Source organism: Stylophora pistillata, chromosome 5, assembly GCF_964205215.1.
Source record: "Stylophora pistillata chromosome 5, jaStyPist1.2, whole genome shotgun sequence".
NCBI lineage: Eukaryota > Metazoa > Cnidaria > Anthozoa > Scleractinia > Pocilloporidae > Stylophora > Stylophora pistillata.
In genome coordinates this window covers 15181963-15200389 of record NC_142523.1, presented here as the reverse complement: position 1 = coordinate 15200389, position 18427 = coordinate 15181963, and the positions used below count along the sequence as shown (strand labels likewise).

The window sequence follows — 18427 nt, the reverse complement described above, 5'->3', positions numbered from 1 at the left end:
AAAATGGCTTATTTAAGAGTAAATTTAGTGTCAATTCCGCAATTGTACGTCGAATAACAACTTTTTGAATAGACCTGGAGGAAGGGTGACCTCAAAATGGCACTATTTAGGCAGAAAGCACGGAAATGTCTCCTAAATGATAGCACCAGAAATACTTCGATTTTCACGGTGGAAGGAAAAGAGTCGTTTCAAAAGAGCAAAACTTTGTTTAATTCAACGGACTGTTAAATGTGAAAACATTTTACCCAAACAAATATTCCGACCATTTTTCACTGCATGGTTTGTTAAATGTGGTCAAAGTACCCAAAATTCTCTGAACGTCTAATACGTGAATAATAAAGTCTATAATTTTAACACAATATTTAAAAAAAAAACTGGTAACCTGGTTTATTTAAAATTCTGCATTGGATAACATCAAGTGCTGCAGAAATTCTGCGCGATGTAAGGTCAAGCGCTACTGAAATTCTACACGATGTAACGTCAAGTGCTGCAGTAATTCTGCACGATGTAGCGCAGTTAAGTGCTGCAGAAATTCTACACTATGTAACGTCAACTGCTGCAGAAATTCTGCACGATGTAACGTCAACTGTTGCGGAAATTCTGCACGATGTACCATCAAGTGCATCAGAAATTCTACATGATGTAACGTCGAGTGTTGCAAAAATTCAGCACGATGTAACGTCAGGTGCTGCAGAAACTCTGAACGATGTAACGTTAAGTGTTACAGAAATTCTGCACGATGTAACGTCAAGTGCTGCAGAAATTCTGAACGATGTATTGTCAAGTGTTGCAGAAATTCTACACGATGTAACGTCAAGTGCTGCAGAAATTCTGCAGATGTACCGTCAAGTGCTGCAGAAATTTTGCACGATGTTACGTTTAGCGTTGTAGAAATTCTACGATAGTTTCAGATAGGAAATTTCAAGGGTCCTAATCTATACCGTCATTTTCAACTTCAGTTTTTGAATATTTTTCTATATACGAGATTAAATCAACAATACTGTTCATCCTCACGCTTTTTGCATGCTTTTAAATAAAACAAGTGAATTGAACCTCACGGTTGGAATCTAAAGGCTCCCAACGGGACCCATAACTTAAATGAGTAGGTAATTCTGCTTACAAATGAGACTTACAGTAACAAAAATGACGTTTCTTGTCAGCTCAACATATTGGCTACAAAATACAGCACCATTGTTGAATTGCGTGAGGCGTATTGGGTGAAATAAAATCAACATTCCTTTTCTCCAAAATTGTTTTTGGTAACATAAACTTTACGTATGATGCACGATCCTTCGCAGTAGATAGCGCTATTTATGCAATAGCGAAAATTATGCTATTGCATAAATAGCGCTATCTACTGCGAAGATCGTGCATCATACGTATTTAATACCGCAGTTCAAAATATATGAACTTCATATATCCATTGTATCTAACATAAACTTTGTCAATTGAATTTTTTACTTTAACTAGTTTATTGTCATTGAGATATAAACTATGAAGATACAAGACTACAAATTTTAGTCTCTATTACTGTCTGTTTGGACGGCAAAGCGGTACTGTCTATCCTAACCGCGCTTCGCCCTTTCCTCAACGCAGCCACCATTGCGTAGTCATTGGGGGTTCCTGCGTCAATAACCACGTCCCCCTCACTGGAGAGGTTTTCCACAAGCCATGTGTAGCCTTGTGCTGAGAATGAACTTTCTTTATTCAAGAAAATCAAATTTTCTCCACCGGCGGACGACTGTCTCGAAGTCCGCGGCATTTGCCTTGAGACAGACCAGTGTCCAACAACAAAGGTTTCCAAGGCTTGTTGTAAATAACGACCTAAAAAGTGCTGGAACGTTTTAATTGACCAAACCTTATTTTAAATTGTGCATGTAATATGCTCTCAAGGAGAGAGTTTAAAACAAGTTCAGATTACAGGGGTTTCAATAACATTAGTTATAAGCGGCCACTGAAGGCGGCTCTGACCACTAAAATCACTTTTTATTTTCATGAATGAAATCCAAACAGACGACGGCCCCGAGGTCCTACAGGCGACGGTATACCGCTGGTAACCAGCTTTTATTGAAACCCCTGGATTATAGTAAACTCCACAAGTAAATCAAATATATCTATTCTGTTGACTGTGAGGTTTTTCAAACTTTTTTCCGAGGACAGTTGTTTAATTCTAGAAGTATCTTACCTTGCACTGCAGTTTGAGGTTATTTGGGAAGTAAAAGTAGCTATGTTGTGCCAGTGTAGCGCCCTCTTTTAACATTTTTTCTTTTGAAATTTTTCACACCCTCGACCATTGTAAATAAGACAACGCTGAATGATGTGAGCTTACAGAAATTAATGCGGGAAACAGTCGGTACTAATGACATCATCAGCATTCTGTGAAGAGAAAAATTCGAGTCGTAATAAGTAAATACAAACAACTCAAAAGTTATCCACAAATAACAGGATTTGATTAGGATTGTAGTAAAATCCTGCTTGTATTCGTTTAAGGCGATTTTTCCGTGCCGTTTTCAACCTAACTGGAACGTAACTTGATTTTTTAACATAAAAATGAAGTAAATGTTCATATTAAGTTCATTTAACTTCTCTTATAACATTTCCTGGCTAAGATGAAACTTTTCGGAAAATTAAAATAAAGGAAGGCGAAAAGAAATATAACGTCTTATGCTCACAAGATCACTCGATAATCAAACGGTAGCGGGAGAGTCTCACCTAGATTTTTATCTTACCTCGCACTGCTCCCCTGCCTCACTTATGGTTAAAAAGGCTTCCCCGTAAAGTGGCAACTTTGCCAGACCACTTTGTTGTTCGTTTAAAAGAACAGTTCTGGGGTACAGTCCTGAAGACCTGAAGACCTCTTATCGCGAATTATCATTGCCTTTCTTTTAGAACTGAGGGAACGATAAAAGAAGTGGTGAAAAGAGTCGCGATGAACTGCATTTCCGTCAAAGCTTTTTGCACCTACAGATTAATTTAAGAAGATGACATTTCCTGTGAAAATTTCCTGTGAGAACCAGTCGACGCAACTTAAAAGCTGCTTTGACACTTTCTGTTCTTTTTGTGTTCTAACTGTGAGGTCTTGTCCACGTTATGAATTTTAAATTTTGGTATCAAATCGTCGTTTTCCTTCCAATCTTGAGAACGGTTACAGTTTAAAGGGGAAAGATTCGCCAAAGATCCCAGTTTTTACATCAAAACCCATTACAAGCCGACCGAGACCTTCCAATTTACGCACTTCGCCTCGTGCCACCCATTAAGCGTAAAATATGTTTTTAAAAGGCGAAGAACTAAGATTGCTTAGAACTAACTCTTCAAAAAAGCATTTGAAGAGGGCCTTTTGAAATTAAAACAACGCCTCAAAGCATGAGGGTACCCAGAAAACATAAAAGAAGGTCTCTGTTAGGGGTAAACAATCCAGTGGCCCTTTCACAGACACAACAGCCAAAAGGTCACGAATGCTTACCTTCACAGGGGGCCCAGACAAGCGACGAGTCTGGTTGTTTATTCGAAATATAAAGGAATGTATGGGAGAATATTGAAGAGTCTTATTATCGTAAACTTATATCATGAAATGTCTGAGTTAAAGCTCAAAACAAATGTAAACCTACCTCACTTGCTGTGTATTGTCGTTTCCGTGGCACTAAATGGCGAATTTGAGCCATTGGTGGGTTTTGCGTCGACTGTTACTATACGTTATAAGAAGGAGACAAAAAAGGGAAAATCCCTAAAAAGATATGCTTGTGAGAGCAAAAATATAATTTGAAGGCGATAATGTGATGCGACCACGAAAGCCTCATGGGGAGTCCGTGCCGGTCTCTCTTTACGTTTATTCTCAAGCAAGAAAAGTGTTTCATTTCTTTTCTTCATCTGACAATTACCGGTGCGACTAAACACACAAAAGTAAATGACATTTTCAGTAGATCATCCCGCAGAGAATCAAACCTAAGTCTACTATTAAAGTATACCGTGCTCGACAGCGCCTACATGCCTCTTCTGGTTATTAAAACAAAATTTAGAGGCGAGAAATGGGGTGAACGAAACCTGTGAACGAAAGCAAAACAAGAAAAACCGCCTCGCTTCCTTTGATCTCTCTGAAACATCCACGGATAGTTACCAGCGGAAATATTTACCATGGTAAGCACCAGGCTCGGTTGGTGTCGAATACTCTCAGTTAATGCAGCCTCCCGCGGTAAAAGTATTTAATGTTCCATGGAAATACGCTCAAACAGGAAATTATAGGAACTAATAATGCTTTTATTTTTACCATTTCGACAACCGAGCCTTAGCTCTTTGTGTAAAGTTACATAGAGTGTCACGACACATGCGTAGTAACGTTGCTTTTGAGGACGCATGTACTGGAATTGTGGAATTGTCGCTCGCTGGCTTCTACCCACGTGGATTTTACAAATAATTCTCTGTAGAGTCGAGTTCAGTTCAAAGCTAGGTATTCTTTTTGCTTTGACACTGTTTAAAATTTTTCTCAGTGAATATATGAAAGTTCACATCTTGTTGGAGCATGTACTACATGAATCCACCTACTAACAACCCTACTTCTTTCGATCCAGTTGTTGTTAATGACAAGCCCATTGACCTAACTACTAGTGCCAAAATACTAGGCCTTAATATCTCTATTGATTTGAAATGGAATTGTCACATTAACTCCATTATTAAAAAAGCTAAAAAGCGCTTGTATTGCTTATCTCAGCTTAAACGCTCTGGTCTTGGTACCCGTGAGTTAGTCCAGTTTTTCTGCACTTGTATTCGTCCGATTACAGAGTACGCATGTCCTGTCTTCCATGATGGCCTTCCCGTGTACCTCTCCAACGAACTTGAAGAAATACAAAAGCGGGCTACGCGCATTATTTTTCCTCTTTGCTCATATAATGAGGCCTTGGCTGAATCAGGCCTGACTAAACTTTCAGATCGCCGCCAGAAACTAGTTGATAAACTATTTAAGAATGTTTTACAGAATGAACAGAACAAGCTCCATGAACTTCTTCCTACTCGCAACACATGTACCTTTAACCTAAGAAATATGCGGAAGTTTAAGCCAGCTTTAAGACGAACAGGTTTCGTAATAGTTTTGTTACCTTCAATGCCTTTAAGGCTTGAACGGTTTTATACAACCGTTTTTTTTTAGAACATAATTTAGTGTTCTCATTGCTGTTTTAATACATTTAGTCTAACGTAATTATCAATGTTTGAAACTTGTAAATAATCGTATAAATCAACTTTTGGTTGCAAATCGGTTATTAATAAACTATCTATCTATCTATCTGTCTATCTTGATGATCTGAAGTCTCTAAGAGATGGAGTCGTATGCAGATACTACTGTCTTTGAGGAAAACTGATAAATTTATATATGGATGGTTAGTCAGCAATCGCTTTCAACCCGAGTCTCTCATCTCGAGGCCGTAGGTAGCAAATATATATGTATATAAAAATAATAAGAAATTTCGGTTTACTCAGAAACCAACAATGTCTTCCTTCGATGTCGAATTTTCTAAGCCACCGGGGATTGAAACTACCAAAATGTAGCATGGATTTATTGTAACTTAACTCTCCGTCCACTAGGCCTTAAGGCCTTTCATTACAGGGTACGGCAAATGCAACATTAAGAAGTAAGACATTTTTTAATAGTTATATTTTTTACATATTTTTTTAAAAATAGTTCAAAGGAATGACAGTATATTAGTTTCCTCTTTTAAAGTGGAACCAAATTGTTTGTTTGATAGATCTCAAACTTTTATGTCATTCGATTTATTACATTTTTTCATTTCATTTATCTGATCATGCAATAAAGGGATGTGACTTGAACTGTTTATTGTATTTCTTACTTTCTTAACAGATGAGTATAATTACAAAATATATGTAGATTCCACCTCTTTAATTGTGTGGCTTGCGCCATTTGTTAGATTAAGGATCACTGACCAAATGTTGTGGAATTTTTTATTGACTGGTATTAGTAAGATTGCTAAATGGCTGTATTCATCACTAGATGAGGGTTTCCAGAATTTCTGTGACATCCAGTGGCTGATCACAAAATTTCTGTGACAACTTGTGACTGCGAATGATCGCAGAATTTCGGCGACATCCAGTGGTTGAATGGTTGCAGAATTTCTTTGACAACTTGTGACTGAGTGATCGCAGAATTTCTGCGACATCCAGTCGTTGAGTGGTTGCAGAATTTCTGTAACACCTTATGACTGGGTGATCACAGAATTTTTGTAACATCCAGTGGTTGAGTGGTTGCAGAATTTCTGCGACAACATGGTACTGAGTGATCGCAGAATTTCTGTGACATCTAGTGACTGAGAGGTTGCAGAATTTCTGCGACATCTAGTAACTTAGTGGTTGCAGAATTTCTGCAACATCTAGTGGTTGAGTGGTCGCAGAATTTCTGCGACATCTAGTGACTGAGTGGTTGCAGAATTTCTGCAACATCTAGTGGCTGAGTGGTCGCAGAATTTCTGTGACATCTAGTGACTGAGTGGTTGCAGAATTTCTCTGCCATCAGGTGACTGGTTGCAGAATTTCTACAATATCCATTTACTGATTGGTTGCAGATCACCTCTGCATCTTTCCTTGGTTTACTCTTAACACATAGTTTTTTACGGACATGCTCAATCTTGCTGGGGAAAATAAGATTTTTTAATCTTTTTAAGATTTTCTCCGCAAAATTTGATTAAATTTAGTATTTTTTCCTAAACGTGCAGAGGGAAACTATTCATTTATCAAAAAATAGGGTATTTTGGAAAACACAAAATAGTTTGGAAAGCGTTTATTATCACTAAGTAGTAAATATGGCAACAAATAACATTATAACATTATATACATATTATATTTAGCTATAAAACAACTTATATCAAGGATTAGAAAGGTAGACAGAATTTAACGAAAGAAAATCAACCAGATAACTTGGGAAAATACACAACTGCAATCTAAGATAATATGAATACATACATTTAATAATCACTAACGAGATCACATTTGACTGATTCCTAAATTTTGAAAGAGAAAAGAATTTAGAGTTTTCACTTATAGAGTTCCATGCTTTAGGACCCTTAAATCTTATGTTGAATATGCCATAATTTGTTCTTACTTTAGATAAAGTGTAGAGCATATTCAAAGCACTTCTGGTATTGTAGTTGTGTCTTTTATTGACTTGTGTAAGGAAGGTAACAAAAACAGATGGTAGATGTCTGTTGTGAAATTTGCACCTAAAGATTGCAATGTAAAGAGAGACAAGATCAGGCAGCTTAAAAATATTTAGACGCTTAAAGGACTAGAATGTTCACAAAATTTAGAAAATGTCATGATTCGAATTGCTCTCTGTTGTAAAATGAACAAAAGCTGAATAGTGGAAGAAAAGGTGTTACTCCAAGAAATTAAACCATAGGTCAGGAAGGGATAAACCACGTCATAATATAGGTTGAGCAGAATGTCTAAATGCACATAATAATGAAGTTTAGAAAAAATACCAATATTTCGCTTCATCTTTTAAGCGATGTAGCTTACAGGGCTTTTCCATGAATCTATTATAAGAACTAGATACGTTATTAAGCACTCTTGGTTTAAGTTTATGCCATTTAAGACGGAGTGTGACATTAAAGGGCAATTTTCTTTGTGGAGGGTGAGAAATGATAAAATTAGATTTATCAATGCTGAGTGACAGTTTGTTAGCACTCAACCAGGTATGGATATTAACTAATTCATCATCCAAAATGGATTCAAGCACTTTTAGATTTTTATGCTTATAAAACAGATTGGCATCATTTGAAAATAAAAGACAGTCTAGTATTTTGAGGCAGTTACTAATGTCATTAATATACAAGAGAAACAATAATGGGGCTAAGAACTGAGCCTTGAGGAGCAGCACAACTGAGAAACACTACAAGAAAGAGGATAAAGACACATTTAATTAAAAAACGAGACAAGTTGTCGATCTAAATCCAAGACTGAAGTTAGGACGAGAGTATAAGAGTAATTGAAATCATTGAAAGTATAAGAGAAATTGAAATTCTTGACAGCTTTCTGCATTTGTAAACGCTAGCGCTCATGATTATTGTTGCAAATTTATTCATGGTTCTCCCAGATTGATTGTCAAGTTTACACGGATCGCTGACCGATTCTACTAACTGATTCATCAAAATTATGCTCAATAATCGTCACAACCACAACATCTAAAGATTGAACATACCTCGAAAAAGCCAAGGCAAATTACAATAGCATTTTTGGCGATAAAAATGGAGGCATCTTTTCCGTAGCCTCGCCAAAGATACATGCGAAGCCCCAAAAACACGCAATTAACACAGATGATCTGAAGGGCTGTTCGCAAACCCTCTCTACATCGATGCCGAAATCGTCCAGCGGAACTTCTTAACTTTATTTCAATTAGTTGCAATGGAGAGAAGATAAAACTGATACAGACAAAAGCAAGAATGGCTTTTTCAAAGGGCTTTGGAACGCCGTGGCTGACTTCGTTTTCTTCGATGATAACTTCCAGCATTTCAACTCCATCGAAGAGATCCAAAGCCATTCGAAGGGATATCTGCCAGATTTCTTCTCTGTACCTGCTGGAATCTGTTCCAGTACTCAAAAGCAACAACAGAATCACCGGGGCAAGGCAAAGTGTCATTTTAAGATTATTTGGACCGAAGAATTTCGCTTTGTCGAGTTTATCTTCTATCGGTTTGTCGCCTCCAAATATGATCCCGATGAAGATTACGAAACTAACGACATAGCACATCCAGACAACAAATAACCATGGTAATTTTTTGTCGTCGCACATGATATAAAGCCACAGACCCAATGCAGGACCGTACAGGGCGACTAGTCCATAGAGACCATCATTGTTTTTGTACTCGGCCGGATACGAAGCTAGCGAATAGGCCTGGAGGCCTACCAAGACAAAGAAAAATATTCGCCCAATGCAGACTAGACAAGAGGCCATATCAAAGATGTTCTTTGAGACACTTCTACAATGACTGTTGGGTCAAGAACCTCCTACATCATAGTTAATGCTATTGCATCGAAATAAACTTTACCCATAGTTCAAGAACGTTGTTTCTGAGAAAGAGCAGGACAATGAAGAAACCTTTTCCGAGAAAACCGGAAGTAAACAAATACGAAGAAAAAGCCTAAGAGTTCTTAGTAAATGACGTAATACGCGCAACTGTCGATTTTAGCGACACCCCTGAAGTAAGTAGGATAAAAATTTTGCATTTAACGAGGGTGCCTTTCTATCGTTTGCGTTAGTTGAACGGTCTTTTAGCTTTCCACGCGCGAAAAATTAAATATCGTTTGTGGTCAAATGATTTTAATCGTAAGTTGAAGAATTCTAGAAAATTCTCTCTCGTCTAACAGGGTAATTATTTAAAAATTCTAACGGATATACTTTTGCCTTTGAACACGAACTTTTAATTTGGTATGAACTCTCCATCGGCAACATTAAAGTTTTGTGCTTAATCCTTCGTCACCAGTCTGAATAAATCTACTGTGCTTTTTCATCCTTTTTGGCAGACAAAGCTAAGGATGTAATGCTTCAGAGATCCTATCATTCGTTTACAAAGTCTAAAGACTAAATTTACTAATCAATACCGATGGAGATCACCGTCTTGTTGGTTTCTGGATCGCCATGTTGAGTTCAAATACTTGAACACTACAAGAAACAGTCCTTATTTTGTAGTTTGGTGATCGCTTTAGGTGACACTATTTAATCATTTTCGATGATTACACGTTCAGTTACACATCAAGTGGTAGTTTTTATTTTTGGGCAAGATATGAGATTACAGTTCTTATGTTACAGTAATTTTAAATCTTAAAAAGAAGTAAAAGAGCAAAAATATCAAAATGTGTAAAAACACATATGATGTACGATCCTCGCAGTAGATAGCGCTATTTAAGCAATAGCGAAAATCAGACCTGAAAAAAATCAGGCCTGTACGGGATTCGAACCACTGACCTCTGCGATACTAGTGCAGCACTCTACCAATTGAGCTAACAAGCCAACTGGGAGCAGGCCGTTAAGTTGATTCCCGTACAGGCCTGATTTTTTTCAGGTCTGATTTTCGCTATTGCTTAAATAGCGCTATCTACTGCGAGGATCGTACATCATATGTATCTAAAACCGCAGTTCAAAATATATGAACTTCATATATTTCATTGTATCTGTGTAAAAACACTAAACTTACGACGTTAATTTGAATTTAAGAATAATCCATTTTACAGTTAAGCGCTTGGTTGCCAAGCCTTCGAACAGAAGTGAGGGTTAGGCGCTTGGTTGCCAAGCCTTCGAACAGAAGTGAGGGTAAGGGTGACCTTGTTATGATACAGAGGTTGCTGTTTTTCAAATGTAGATTTCTTTGTTATCATGTTAACTGGATACTGGTCTCTATCACAACAAGGTCACCATCAGCCTCACTCCAAATCAAAGGCTTGGCAACTAAGCACACAGCTGTAAAATGGACTATTGGACATTTAAACAAGAATCTTTAAAGCGGTCAGTTCTAAATTTAGGGCACACGACACGTTTTATTTTCTTAACTATATTTCGTCTCACCTTTCTTGGGAATCAAATTTCGAGAGGATGAGGATTCAGCTGTCTAAGAAGTTTTTTTTCAGGTTTTTAAAAAACACTTCATAACTGACAGCCCCGCACCAATCATTTATAGAGAAGTCTCTCTTACAAAGGTGCTGAGGTGTGGAACAACTCATCCCAAGATCTGCGTTCTGCAGCATCTTTAAGGTGTGTTCATCACAGCTCCGAATGCAACACAACATCCTGGAAAAGCAGCCTCACAATAGGACAGATTTATCTCATTTTGTCACTTAGGTTAGTTCGGTAGAACTAGATATTTTACGCGTAAATTATCCCGAAGGAAATTGTTTTTCGTGTGTAGACAAAGTTATCAGTCAGTCAATTAATTGATCAATCAGTTACAACTCCTGCAAGACAACCCTTTTCTAACAGCCTTATAGCGAGCCGCCTTGCCATTCCAGCTGCCTAGGCGGCGTGCCTACAATTATTTTAAACAACTTAGGCGTGGTCGGGTTTTCTGAGAATTCAATAGCCTGCAGCGTAAGCTTAATTTTGGCGAGCGAGTGCTCTTTATTTTATTAGCGAAAATTATGGCCATCATCTTTGATTTTAATGAAAGCGAAAGGCTGGGGAGAGAAAAAGATTTGTACCAAGGGGGTGAGCAACAGTGAAAAAAGGGATGGGGTAAGGGTGTGGAGTGAATGTCTCGCCCGTTCCAACCCCCTCCCGGTACTCTCGACTCTACCTCCAAATCAAACATCGCCGGTGGAATAAACGATCGTGCGCTTCTTGACTTTAACTCGCCCTATTAAGACGCCTGCACTGCAGGCTGAGAAATAGGCATCGTAATAATAGAAAAGACGGACTGTTTTCTTTAAAAGCGTTGGCGGAAGTGAAGAGGGATAGGGGGCGTTTTATGTAAACCTATAGAGGGTGGCAATGTCAACATTCTCCCCTCCCTCCCCTTCTCTTGTTTACGTAAAGTAACAGTAAACCGCTGACCAGACATAATCTAATGATTAATTTAATGGACAATGCGACTCCTACAAAACTACACGTCATACAAACAAGGAAAGCAAAGAAAATGTCGGGCATGCGAATTTGATTAAGAACCTATTATATATGATTGAAATTTTTAACAGTGTGGCTCCTACAGTAGTTTTTGCTTATTGATGCTTCCACAAATAAATAATCTCTAAAATACCATGAATGATCAAAATGCCATTTTTGGCAATAAAAATTGACGCATCTCTCTTGTACTTAAAGAACAGAGCCAAACGAAGACCTAAAAACACACAATTGGTGAGTAAAATCTGAAGGGTGATACGTATGGTGGCTATATATTTGTAACTAGACTCTTCCAAAAATCTGTTCTCCTCCAATTGAAAATGCGAAAGCACGAAACTTATGCAGACGAAAGCAATGATAGCTGCCTCAAAGCGCTTGGAAAGGCCATGAGAAAGTTCATTTTCCTCCAGAATAACTTCTAGCATCGCAATTCCGTCGAAGTGATCTAATGTTATTTGGAAAGCCAGCTTAAATAAGAACTCTCGGTCTTCACTATCCGTTTCAAATGTGTTAAGTAACAGCAAGAACACGAGTGGAGTCAGGCAAAGGGTCATCTTCAAGACATCAGGGCCAAGGAACAGATCCTTTTCGATTTTGCCTTCGATTTGCCCAAATATTACTCCAATTACGGATACTAAGGCAAGCCATACGTAAAGACCCCAAACAGAAAATGCCCAGGTAAGGAGGTTGTCATTGCACAAGATGATAAACCAGAGCATCAAAGATGGGATATAGAGGAGAATTAAAGCATACCAGCCACTTTGATCTTCGTAGTGTGCTGGATACTAAGCGAAAGAAATATACTGAAGGATCATCACGCTGAAGAAGGCAGCACGTGAAACCCAAGCCAATGGTGAACAAGCCATTTTCAAAGTCAAATTGCTGTTGTTGTTGTAGACTCAAGAAGGCTGCTTAAACCGAGAAACTCCGTTCACCCAGGAATGAGAACATCGAATTTAAAATCATTCTCACGACGCGTAATTTGAACCAACTTCCTGCGTTTCTCACCAACGCAGTTTTCCTATAAAGCCTTCTGTCCTTATGTAACCCAAATATCACAAATCCTTCCGTTTATGTCGGAAATCACAAGTAGCAAAATTATGAATGACACAACAAACGAGATAGTTTACATGATTATTATACATCGACGCGATGTATCCTTGCTTCCAAACATACATTTCGAGCTTGGATTGATTCAACCCCATGTTTCTCAAATTAACACAAAAATTGCCCGACAATACAGACGTGAGTTTCTTCAACTTTCTCATTCAACACACGGTTTTATATTATACCACTGACTTAACCAACATCATTGGTTGACGAAGATGTGTAGCAGACGAAAAGGTGCCTAACTAACATTAAGAAATAAAAACAGAGAAGCTTAATTACACTGAACAGTGAATTTCGAAAATAACTACAAAAAAACATCGGGCAATAGTCACGATTTTTTGGCTTAAATTTTCTTGTCCCTTGTTTTTTCGGTTTATTTTCGAAATCAACTCTGTAGGCTCGACCCTTCACCTTCCTCAACCCATCCCGTCTATTCTAAAAGTACTTTTAGTCAGGGCGTCTAATGGAAACTTTCAAGAAACCCGATGCATGCACGAATTTTCTAAAGAGCTTCTCAATCGCGTCTCAGGAATAAAAGAAACGGAAATATCCATTTATAATAATTAACGCGTTTCAGAATAGCGTTTTAAACTTGGGAAAGGGATACAAACATCGTTATTCACGTAACATCGCCTTCTATGCAAACTTGGACCTTTCCTATTTCATACAGGTCCCCCAAGATAAATGCCCTTAAAAGGACGCTTGATAGGTGAAATGTCATCCCTCAACACTATATATATATCTACTACAATTTAAAAAGGAAATATTGCCGAGGTAAGTTCGTTTTTCAAGAAATAAGGAAACGTTCCTGATGAAGTATAGTAAACTAATTGTTTCGAATCTATCCATGGCTGGGTCAGAAAATCATCAGGTTTAACTATTGACCTTTACGCGACTGAAAAAAAAATCTAAAAGCTTTATTCTGCTCAAAGACTGTTGCACACAATAAATGGATATATCTTTAGAAAAGTAATTTGTTAATTAGAATAAAAACAATTGTTTAATAACAAAAGAAGAACTTAGCCAGCACTTCTTGTTCCATTCAATTAAATTCGTCCTGAAAAAATTATCCGGATCATTGGCTCTCTACTCATAACCCAAAATCTTGCATACTAATCGTCACAACCACAACACTCACAGATTGAACATATTTCAAAGAGACCAAGGCAAATAACAATAGCATTTTTGGCGATAAAAATAGAGGCATCTTTTCCGTAGCGTAGCCACAGAGGTATGCGGAGCCCCAAAAACACGCAATTAACACATATAATTTGAAAGGTTCTGCTCCAAAAAGCTGTCCGTTTGCGGAATTTCCACTCTCCTGCTCCGATCTTTATCTCGACCAGTTGTAGTGGAGACGTCAGAAAGCTGATACAGACGAATGCAAGCATTGCTTTTTCAAAGCTTTTAGGAACGTTGTGACTGAATTCATTCTCTTCGATAATGACATCCAGCATTTCCACTCCATCGAAGAGATCCAACGCCATTCGGAGGGACAACTGCCAGATCTGGTCTCTGTAGACGGCGGAGTTCGTTCCGGTACTCAAAAGCAACAACAGGATCACCGGGGCAAGGCAAAGGGTCGTCTTTAGAATGTTTGGACCGAATAATTTCGCTTTGTCAAGGTTATCTTCTATGGGCTCGAGTCCAAATATGATCCCAACGAAGATTACAAAACCAAAGATATAGAACGTCCAAACAACAAATAACCATTGTAATTTCTTTTCGTCCCACATGATATAACACCACAAACAAATTGCAGGACCGTACAAGACGACCAGTCCATAGAAGCCATCGTCGTTTTTGTACTCGGCAGGATACGAAGCTAGCGAGTAGGCCTGGAGGCCTACCGAGCCCAAGAAAAGGAGTCGCCCAACACCGATTAACAAACAAGCCATGATAGAGATACTCTTCTAGGGCACTTCTACGAATAGTGGCGCCACTAAAATATCCTATTGCAAAGTGGATACTATTGCATCGAAATAAACTTTAAGTATGATTCAAAACGTTGTTTCTGAGAAAGCGCAGGATGATTAAATAATCTTTTCCGAGAAAAGCGGATGTGAACAAACACGAGGAAAGAGATTGACAGCTCTTATCAAATGACGTAATACGAGCAACTGTCAAGTTAGCTACTCCCTGAATAATCATGTAGGATATCAATTTTGCATCTAACATGACTATTTTTCCATTCTTTTCGTAAGTTGAACGAACCTTTAGCCTTATCCTCGCAAAAAATTAAACATTGTTTATCTTCATATGATTTTAACGATTTAATTAAAGAATTCTAAGAAATTCTCGGCGCATGTCACTCAGGTCAAGAATTTTAAAAAAATTTTTTAAAATTTTTTTTTTTCGAAACTTGCATTGTCTTTCCAGTTTCTCGTTGTTTTATCATATAATCATCAAGAAGCCACCTCCTTCACGACCTTTGCAAGGCACTTATTTAATTTAATGTTCAAAGACGATAATGATGCAAACACAATAAAATGTAAGGAATGACACTAAATTTTCGCTGCGAGTGAGTGCACCTTGCACGATGAAAGTAGAAGTTATGTATAAAATGGTTGTGACGGGGCAAGGTTTCATTTATTTTAGGGCCTTTTTGTATCACCACAACATGTGTGTTTGGGAGAAGATCGATTTCTGTTTGTGAGGTTTTACTAATTTTACCGCTCCGAACATTAATATTGTGCTTTCTGTGTTTGGAAGTGTAAAAAGTTAGTATTTGTCAAACTCTATAATCTTATTCTAACAGTTAATAAAAACAGTTATGTATAAAAAGCTTTAGTGTTGTTGTTAGACTCTATTGGTTTCCTCGATCAAAACAGTTTACAGTCCTAAATGTCAGACCAAATTGATTATTTTATGCTAGCCGAACGTCATTTAGTAAATAAAGAAACTCCCCAAAATTTCACGATTTAAAAAGGGTTGTTGAAGATTATTTTCATAAAGTGGCACGCTTTGTTATTTTGCACCCAGATCCTTCTATCAGATAGCTTTTGTTTCCGGGGAATCCCCTAAAACAGAATATCAGCGAAAAGATTTCTCAGAAAGATAAGCCTGGTGCAGTTTCGATAGATTTCTCGGAAATGTTGCAGTCAGAGGAAATATGAGAAATGAAGTTTAAAAGATTAAAAAAGAAAACTGCAAATCAATTTTATACAAATACTCTAAGAAAGGCAAAAGATGGCTCCATCGTCCCAACGCGATCCGTAAAAAATGAGTAGTGTTTGGGGAATCCCCGAATCATTGTTATGCAACACTTTTCTCAGAAACTCCATGTGTCACTTGGCAAGATTTCTTAGAAATTGCTCAGTTAACAACTCCAGATTTTGAGCGAATTAATGTTTCTGGCAAAAATCTCGTCAGTTCAAAATCTGTACACTGTTTTGTTTTTTTTAATTGAGAGCAAAAAAGGAAATCAGAGAACCGCAGATTGATGAAGCAGCATAAAAATGTTAAGTCTCCAGGAACGACCAAATTACGTATGCAAAGTGTCTGTGCATGTGAGCTTCTGGAATATTCGGGTAATTCCCTTTTGCATCGTTTGATCAAGATCGATGTGGCGTCACGTCCGTCGCTGCTAAGTTTTGCTATACAAATATATGGTATTAGTTACTATTGCAGTAGTAAGCAGTAGTAAGCATAATTTGCCTACACAGTAAGATCGTCCAGTTTTAGACAGCTTTCACTGATACACATAATTATGGCTTCGTTTTTTACATGGCTCGGACGATTGGCTTTCCTCAGTCTAATAATTACACAGTGCACATTTCTGTCTGCTTATCTCGCCAAGTATGAAGGCAGCTCCAAGTGGTATTTCACTGCCACCTCCTTTGGGCCAGCAGTTTTTTTTTGGATTCTTCGTTTAATTCTCAAAGAGCTGTACCTTGGGTGCCTCTTTCGAATTTGGAGTCTATATATTGTGGCCTTGGTTGTAAACATTGCAATAGTATTTGGAATCGTCGGAGATAGAATTGACAAGACCGAGTTTTTAGGTCCAAATGTATTGAAGGTGATTCTGTGCATAACACCACCTCTGCTACTACTGTTGTTAAACACAGGTGATCTCTATGATTCAGACGGAAATGAAAAGAAAGAAAAAGAAAGAGAGCTTGTTTCCAAGTTGTGTTTTCCCATGGCCGTCGATCTGTTCGATGGAATCGAGATGATCATCATCGTGTTGGAAGAAAGAGAGCACGACATTGGAATACCGAAAGCATTCGATGCAGCAATGATCTTGTTGGCTTGCCTCAGCATGTTTCTGTCTCCCTGGCAAATGGCAGTAAACGAACTCACCGAAGAGGGACCGAAGATTCGTCTTCGTACCGCATTTTACCGCAATATTGCCCAAATATTTTGCGTAAATCTACCATTCTTGGTTATTCGTGCTGTGGTGTTCTTTACCTTTGATAAAGACGAGTCCATCTTCATCGTCAAGAACGGCATAGCAATAGTACTTTCCATTTTGGAAATTCGTAATCTACGCCGTTTACGTAGGGTTGGACAAGCAGATCAAGTAGTTTAGAACAGGTAAATTTTTCTAACTCCTCGATTCATATGAAGATCTCATAAAGCATTTCTATTTTTCTACTACGTTTTGCAAGCAACAAATTCCCATTTTAACTTCTCCAGTAACCTAATGCGAGAAGACTCGATTTTTGCTTCCGATGTATTTATAATTTTAAGGGTCTGCAAACTGTAAATAAAGCTTACAATTTATTTTATATCATGTATCTCCAATTTCATCTTATATAGACTAGATTATTGTATTTTATCCAGTTGAATGTGATGAGAAATAACTATGAGTCGTGTAATTTGCACTGAAATAGCAGTTAATTTTTGTATCAAGTGTATGTAGACTTATTGACTTTGCGTTAATTCTTTTCTCCTCTTGAATAATGGTAATATGTTCTACACGTTAGCTCGGTTAGCCCGGTTAGCTCAACCGCCTCCCGGTTAGCTCAATGGATAGAGCGCTGGACTGTTGTGCGGGAGGTCGAGGGTTCGAGCCCCGACCGGACCAACACTCAGGGTCTTAAAATAATTGAGAAGAATTTGCTACCTTTCTGTAATATCAAGAAATGGTTAGATATTCTAGTCTTCTCGGATAGGGACGAATAAATGGAGGTCCCGTCTCCTGCAGGGTTAGGGGTAGGAGACGTTAATTTCCCACACACGAGATTACTGTGTGATGGATGTCCTCCCCTGGGGTGGGATGGGTGGGAGGGTGGACTAGCACGAATGGTTCCTATGTTCCTTTCTAGTCCTTCCCCACTGCAAATAATGCAGTGAAAACGGACAAAATTAAAATTAAATATAACGTCACGGCTGATGATCAGTCATGAATACCTCAGTGAAGTAAACATATTAAGCAGAGAGGTACTTTGTCTGCGCATGCGCGAGTGGAATTGGTTTGTTTTATCACCTTGTTGTGATAGAGACCTGTCTGTATCTAGTTAGCATGATAACAAAGTGATTTACATTTGAAAGGCAGCAAGGTTTGTATCATAACAAGGTCATCTCTAGCCTCACAACCATTGAAGGGCTTGGCAACCAAGCATACAACTGTAAAATGGACTATTGTCGCGTTCGGCGCCAGGTTGGTGCCCATTGCCACTTAATATGCAGTATCAGTCTCCTTTTGACTTTAGTTTCATTTCTCTAAAACCTAATCGGTGTAAATTATCCATTTCATAAAGAGGT

General features: G+C 38.1%; 3 protein-coding genes and 1 pseudogene across 4 annotated transcripts; 1 reads left to right on the top strand and 3 right to left on the bottom strand.

Moving 5' to 3' along the window:
* Nucleotides 1-186: 186 nt before the first annotated feature.
* Nucleotides 187-2858, bottom strand: LOC148730486 (uncharacterized; annotated as a pseudogene). Its single transcript, XR_016001963.1, has 3 exons — nt 2730-2858; nt 2186-2376; nt 187-1824 (listed from the first exon to the last, which is right to left on the bottom strand). The product of XR_016001963.1 is annotated as an uncharacterized LOC148730486 (transcript).
* A 5043-nt stretch (nt 2859-7901) lies between these two features.
* On the bottom strand, nt 7902-9157 carry LOC148730485 (uncharacterized). The gene has a single exon (XM_088759468.1). The coding sequence runs from the start codon at nt 8951-8953 to the stop codon at nt 8159-8161; it is 795 nt and encodes a 264-aa protein (XP_088615594.1). The 5' UTR covers nt 8954-9157; the 3' UTR covers nt 7902-8158.
* A 2391-nt stretch (nt 9158-11548) lies between these two features.
* On the bottom strand, nt 11549-15066 carry LOC148730484 (uncharacterized). The gene has a single exon (XM_088759471.1). It carries the CDS (start codon nt 14614-14616, stop codon nt 13831-13833), a length of 786 nt encoding a protein of 261 aa, XP_088615597.1. The 5' UTR covers nt 14617-15066; the 3' UTR covers nt 11549-13830.
* Nucleotides 15067-16192: 1126 nt separating this feature from the next.
* Nucleotides 16193-17448, top strand: LOC148730483 (uncharacterized). Its single transcript, XM_088759467.1, has one exon. The coding sequence runs from the start codon at nt 16428-16430 to the stop codon at nt 17247-17249; it is 822 nt and encodes a 273-aa protein (XP_088615593.1). The 5' UTR covers nt 16193-16427; the 3' UTR covers nt 17250-17448.
* The last annotated feature ends 979 nt before the right edge of the window (nt 17449-18427 follow it).

Coding starts and splice junctions, on each gene's coding strand:
- LOC148730485 (XM_088759468.1), bottom strand. CDS start 8,953: ATGGCCTCTTGTCTAGTCTGCATTGGGCGAATATTTTTCTTTGTCTTG.
- LOC148730483 (XM_088759467.1), top strand. CDS start 16,428: ATGGCTTCGTTTTTTACATGGCTCGGACGATTGGCTTTCCTCAGTCTA.
- LOC148730484 (XM_088759471.1), bottom strand. CDS start 14,616: ATGGCTTGTTTGTTAATCGGTGTTGGGCGACTCCTTTTCTTGGGCTCG.